Source organism: Amblyomma mixtum, chromosome 4, assembly GCF_055824585.1.
Source record: "Amblyomma mixtum isolate Tamu chromosome 4, ASM5582458v1, whole genome shotgun sequence".
Lineage (NCBI taxonomy): Eukaryota > Metazoa > Arthropoda > Arachnida > Ixodida > Ixodidae > Amblyomma > Amblyomma mixtum.
Genome location: NC_143015.1, coordinates 82,485,621 through 82,491,981, shown reverse-complemented (window position 1 = coordinate 82,491,981; position 6,361 = coordinate 82,485,621). Strand labels below are relative to the sequence as shown.

The window sequence follows — 6,361 nt, the reverse complement described above, 5'->3', positions numbered from 1 at the left end:
GGATCTTTTTTTAAGAGTTACAACGTAATTTATAACACTCAAGTTAACATATCCTAAACCAGATTTTACTGTACTGAACTGCAGAAGTTCCCGTTTTTAGCCCTGTTTTACGTGATATGACAGAAATGTGATATTTTTCGATCCCAGTCTCTCATAGCCCGAGTCGCTTTGGGAAGTTAAACCCCATAAGCGCTCAAAGCAGCCACACTTTGTGTAAGGTTGGCTGTAGAATTGTTGCAATATCTAAATCGAGGTTTCTGGAGCTTAACGCCCCCAAGCAACTCAGGCTACGAGGGACGTCATAGTGGAGGCAGGGATCGAACCTGCATCTATTGGGTCAACAGTCTAGCACCATAACCACTGAGCCACTGCGGCGACGTGACTGCCCTTAAAAGTACAAGCTGATATCGATGTGCCTAGTATTTATGTTCCTGATTATTTTTTTATGATTAATGTGATTATGTGATATTTTTAAAATATGCACATTCAATAAAAATTGTCAATGGATATTTACTTAAAAATACATGTGCAATCGTCTTCAACTAGTCACTCCTCATGTTACTTGCACTTAATCTATAGATGATCTCACTTCATGCGTTATTCTTGTGAAAGAAGCTCATTTTCCCCCTCCTCATGAAGTCAATAGAATTTTTCCCCTCCTCATGTAAATGTACCATCTGTTGCAAAAGTTTACAGTCCGCTACACCCTTAGAAGCAAAGGCACGGAGGACTGAACTTTTGCTACAGGCAGTACATATTTTCATCAAGCAAAACATCATCTTGCAAGCACTTATTGTATCAAATAATATTCGTCATTGTTCAACCCACCTCCGGTTACTCATGATTTCTGGTCACCATTGCATGTTGCCATGGTACTGCATCTGCCGTGACGAAGTGATGCGTCAGCTTTTCGCGCACGTGCTTAGCATGCCTGGGAAGAAATTGCACTCAACTTATATTTCATTATCTCGAGAAGCCAACTCCAGTGCTGCATGTCACACAGTGCCAAAATGTTCCGAGCCTCTGATGTATACCATTATAAACGAGTACTTTTGAAAATGGGTTTCTACAGAACCCTCTAGTTTATTCGGTTTCTTTTTTCTTTTGAGATTTTCTGTATATAAGAAATTAAAACAAATTACATAACGTTTAGTAAGTTGAACAAGTATGATTGACAATGCCGGACACCTAATGTATGCTCCTGCTTTAGTGGCACATGTAGTGCAATGCTTGGAACAAGTAGCTGTATAACAAACATCATACTGTGTAGCGCTGCAGCCTGTGAGCCTTTGATCCCTGAAGGCCGAGCTGGAATCATCATGCCACCAGCTTCAAGGAGAGAGGCGGCCCTCCCAATCTTCAGCGTCGGCAGAGCCTGGCGGGTAGTACATTGAGGATGATTCTGCCGAGACTTTAAGGAGATAGTTGTGCAGCACTGTGCATGCACCAACATATCTGCTAAAGTTAATTGTTATTGCCTTGAAGGGTCGCCGCAGAATCCTCCACCTCTGCGCCAGGATACCAAAGGCATTTTCTATTATGCGCCGTGCCCTGCTCAGCCGGTAATTGAAAATTCGGCGCTCGTAGTTCGACTGCACCGTAGTTTCATGCAGGGCTGAAGACAAGAACATGAGTGATCAAGTAAAGAGAACATCTGCATGAACTTCTCAGTCGCAAGCAATGCACTGTGATACCAAACAGACTACTTTTTTGCATGGAAAGCATGACCTTAGAGCCTTCAGTGAAGCAGAAAAGTTTCAAGCGTGAACAATACTTAGGCTCATGCTGCTGCTAAGTGTAGAAAAGTTACTACATGTGTATTTTTTCTGGTACTCCTGTTAATGCACACCTCGAGCGGCATTTCTGTGAAGTGATCTCGATACACTTGTTAACAGCAAGGTTACCGGTTTACAGAAATGAAACACGAACGTCCTAGTTCGATTAAAAAAAAGATGTTGCAAAGGCTGGGCTCACAAATTTGTGGCATGCAACACAAACCTGTTAGCATTCTTTACATTGGGCTATGTTACAGCTTTCTTGAAATGGTAAAATATGACAAATATCGGTGAAACAAAGCATGCAACATTTGGAGGGGAAAAATATTTAAATATTTGATTATGACAGATGCACACTTCACTGCTTGATCACGCCAGTGATATATCTCTTTTCATTTTAAGTGCAGTGAAAATTCAGATGTGGTCCTCTACCTCGTCTTGGAAAAGGCCGCATCATGTAGTCTTTCAGCGGGAAGGCCTCGTCCCCCACGAAGAAATAGGGCAGCGGCCCCTAGGGAAAGCCCCACTCCCCACCAGAGATCTTTTCTTGTAGTGTTGACGAGGCGCATATTCCGCCATCGGAGTCGCTTCCAAAGTGCCCCATTTCGACGTAGAGGAACCTGTATGGAAGATAGTTTGAAATTCAGTGCAGATAGAATAGCAATGAATGTGTTTCTGACAACTGCTCTTTTGGTTTGTACCTGTAAGATATGTTTTAAAGGCCACATCATGTTGCAGTTGCTGAGAATGTTAAGTTATCAATAATTTTATGCATGGATTGAAACCCAAAGCGCTTAAACGAAATGTTGCCCTCTGCATGGCATCGAGGCTGACCATGTGTCTTATTTATTCACCGCTACCAGATAGTCAGCTGTGATGCAAGCCTGTGGTGGGCCTCAACATTAGGAAGGTGTCAGTGAACTTAACGTGACAAGATTGCGATATACTAGAGAGCTTTACCTGTAGTGCGCATCACAGACAGCAAGCAATGACTTGCTGAATGAGCCTTTGTAATTCCTATCTGCACGTCCAGAGTTTGCACGGCATTCAATCAAAACATGCTTGCCGTCTATGGCCCCAACACAGTGCGGCATCTGCCATTTTTCTTCGAAGTCTGCTGCAATCGGCAGAATAAATTTTAACGGATATACTTCCATATATCAAACTGAATTGCGTTGATCACTCAACGAAATATTCCTGAACACCATGTGCAGTAACAACCTTTGCCTGCAGAGTACAGCAGCAATAACATAATTATTATAATGAAGCTTACTTTTAGCCACTCGTCTGCCACCTGTGGATGCCTTAGATAGAGTGGCTTCAGCACATCCCATAGTGCCTGGCAGACTGTTGCTACAAGACCGCATGCGGTGGACCTTCCCACCAGAAAGTTATATGACAGCTCCCTCAGGCTTTGACCCGTGGCCACGAACCTGCCAAAGCAATGACATAAAAAGGTTTAACAGCATAGATACTCATTTCACTGTGAAACTCATTTACACACCACCGATTAACTATTTATCATTGATTATTTATGATGAACTCTTTATCCTTGATTATTTATAATTAAAACAATGCTCACTACTATGCGGCATGAACTCATGAAACAGATCAATTCAGCAAGCATTGTGTTATGACATGGTCAGAACTACAGTTGTCACATGCTATACATGCGAATAAACTTTACCATTTTTCTAGCAACGCGGGTTACCTAATTGTCATGGCCAAATGGTCAGCCGCTGAAATCGCAGTCCTGAGCCTGGTGTCACGTGCAGTTATAGAACTTCGCACCACATCCAGGAGTGTGTCGAAAGTCCGAGGCGGCATCCGGAGACAGCTGCAATGCACAAAGGAAAAAGAAGAAGGGTTGAAGAAGAAAGGCTGCAAAGTTCTGGCATGTGCCATAAAGACAGAAATTAAAACTTACTCTCTGTAGTACTCTTCGTCGGGTGCCCGCATCTGCGGTAGCAGGCGGCTTGCTTGCATGCCTGGCCACTTCGCGCGATCGGAGGCAGGGTTGAAACCACCAGCGACGCCGTCGCCGCCCTTTCTGTGCCATACGCGCGCGCGCAGCAAGATCTTGCGCGGCCGCAAAGCACATCAGAACAGTGACGAGTTAGTTAGTTAGTTATATGGGGTTTTATGGCGCATAAGCAACTATGGCTATCATGCGCCAAACACAAGGTTAGATGATGTTATGTCAAGTGTACAGAGGTTACATTATAATAGATTTAAAACATTGGCTTTCTTTAGAAACTTACAAACAAGTGAAAACTCGACAAGTGATTGCTCGCCTAAAAGCAATGCGGGATGAAATGGAATGTGTTCATTGTAAAATACCGTTAAAAAGTTTTTTCTTAGTACTTCGAGATGCGAACAAGAAATTAAAATGTGATTTACTGTGAGCTCCTCACCACACATTTCACACAGAGGTTTGTCTTTTTTTGTTAATAAGAAGTTATGGGTGATGTGTGTGTGACCTATGCGTAAACAACATAAAATTACTTCGATAAAACCCTCTTTATGGCGGCATGATTTCCATTCTTTTAAAATGGGCTTTGTGGTATGCAGCTTGTTGTGTCCTTCATTATCCCAAGAAGCTTGCCACTTGGCTCTTAGTCTGCTATGCACTAACTTCATGTAATCCCTAGGAGGCAAATTCGCCTGTTTTATTTCCATGGTTCTGGCTTGTGCAGCACACATGTCGGCTCTCTCATTATCCCTAATGCCAACGTGACTGGGAACCCAGCATAATTTTATAACATGTTCTTGTGCTGTGATCTTTACTATGTTGTGTATGATGCTTCCAATCATTGGCTCCGTGGCATTTTTGGAGTTTAATGCGGTAAGGACGCTCAGTGAATCTGTATAAATGATGCTGTTTTTGATGTTTTCATTTGTTATTTTCTGTACCGCAACACTAATAGCATAACACTCCGCGGTGAAAACTGTAGCACATGAGGGCAGTCGTACTGCATTTTCATTTTTTCCTTGTATCACTGCGCTTCCTACATGAGCATGAGTTTTTGACCCGTCAGTATAAAATGCAGTGTAATTTCTGTATTTTTCTTGTAGTGCTAGATATTCTTGTATTATATGGTCGTGTGGTGTACAGGTTTTACTGAGGGGTGTTAGTGTGACGTCACACACTGTGGGGAGAGTACCATGGTGGTAGCGCTTCGTGTCTTGGGGCAATATCTTTAATTTCGTTTAGTATGTTCAGAGCTTGGCATTTTTCTTCGAAGCGCAAGAGCAACGGCTTAATTGCGTGAGGCTTGTTGTTGAAGAGTATTCGGGATGGGCATTTCGTCACAATTGGGTAAGAGAGATGTTTGGGCTGAGAAAGGATTTTGAGGATGTATGTACAAGTTAGTGCAGTTCTTCGATCTTCTAAGGAAGGTTCATTCCTTTCCACATACAGACTTGCTATTGGTGAAGTTCTGTAAGCACCGGAAGACAACCTTAAACCAAGATTGTGGATAGGATCCAGTCGTTTTATGTAGGATGGTCTTGCTGAGCCATATACTATGGACCCATAGTCTAACTTAGAGCGAACCAGAGAACGATATATATGTAACAGGCATGCCCTATCAGACCCCCAGCGTTTTCTTGACAGTAGTTTCAGTACATTGAGGGCCTGGGAAGCTTTTTTCTTTAGGCTGTTTATATGTGGCAAGAAAGTGAGCTTTTTATCGAAAGTTACCCCTAGAAATTTATGTTGTGTTGTGTTGTGTTTAATGGCGCATAAGCGGCTAAGGCTATCATGCGCCAAGAACAAGGTTTAGTAAAATTGGCTCGAGCAAAGCTTGAAGACAAAGTGTATAAAAACGGTGGTGTAAAGGGCCTAAAAGTTATTTTTACTAACTAGCTGATGAAAGACAAGAATTTTAAAAATGTCTGAGAGCAGAAACTTTTAAAGGTTGGGTCGCCTCCGCAGACATCCTTGGCTCGGCAAGGATCTCGAGGTCCCCAACTACTCAGATAAAAACCTCAGCCTCCTTCTCAGGACTGAGAAAGTGGCTGAAGTGTATCGTTCTAAGTAGAGAAGCACAGGGTCGGAACATTACAGGTTTTGAAGCACACCGGCTTCCCTTAAAAAGCTAAAAACATCAAGTATACTAACGAGTGCATGTTCAGCTAAAATCAGCGCTGGATGAAATGGGATATGTTCTTTGTAAAATGCAGCAAAATATTTTTTTCTTAATGGTTCAAGTTTTGTGCATGATAGTAGTATGTGGTTTACGGTAAGTTCATGCCCGCATTGCTCGCAAACAGGTTTGTCTTTCTTTGTTAGCAGGAAGTTGTGTGTGAGATGTGTGTGTCCTATACGGAGACGGCATAAAATAACTTCGATGAATCGTTTTTGGTGTGAGCATGATTTCCATTCGTCTAGGATGGGTTTTACTAAATGTAGCTTATTATTTCTTTCGATGTTCCATTGCGACTGCCATTTATTTCTTAATTTGCACTGCACCAACTTCATACCATCTTTGTAGGGAATGTACACTTTATTTCTTTTTTTCGAGCTTTTCCAGCGCATTCATCTGCTTTCTCATTTCCAGCTATTCCAATGTGACTGGGAACCC

At 42.3% G+C, this 6,361-nt stretch overlaps 1 protein-coding gene across 1 annotated transcript; it reads right to left on the bottom strand.

Annotated features, from left to right (window-relative positions):
- Positions 1-826: 826 nt before the first annotated feature.
- On the bottom strand, positions 827-4,434 carry LOC149347206 (uncharacterized). Its single transcript, XM_089585523.1, has 5 exons — positions 3,703-4,434; positions 3,487-3,612; positions 3,049-3,208; positions 2,208-2,395; positions 827-931 (listed from the first exon to the last, which is right to left on the bottom strand). The coding sequence occupies exons 1-5, from the start codon at positions 3,759-3,761 to the stop codon at positions 835-837; spliced, it is 630 nt and encodes a 209-aa protein (XP_089441649.1). The 5' UTR covers positions 3,762-4,434; the 3' UTR covers positions 827-834.
- Positions 4,435-6,361: the final 1,927 nt, after the last annotated feature.

What these genes read in the sequence shown, in the direction of transcription:
- LOC149347206 (XM_089585523.1), bottom strand. Translation starts at nt 3,761, where the DNA reads ATGCAAGCAAGCCGCCTGCTACCGCAGATGCGGGCACCCGACGAAGAG. An exon ending in GACGAAGAGTACTACAGAGA is followed by an intron (nt 3,613 to 3,702) that starts GTAAGTTTTAAT and finishes TGTGCATTGCAG; the next exon opens with CTGTCTCCGGATGCCGCCTC. An exon ending in GCGGCCTTTTCCAAGACGAG is followed by an intron (nt 932 to 2,207) that starts GTAGAGGACCAC and finishes ATTTCTTCCCAG; the next exon opens with GCATGCTAAGCACGTGCGCG.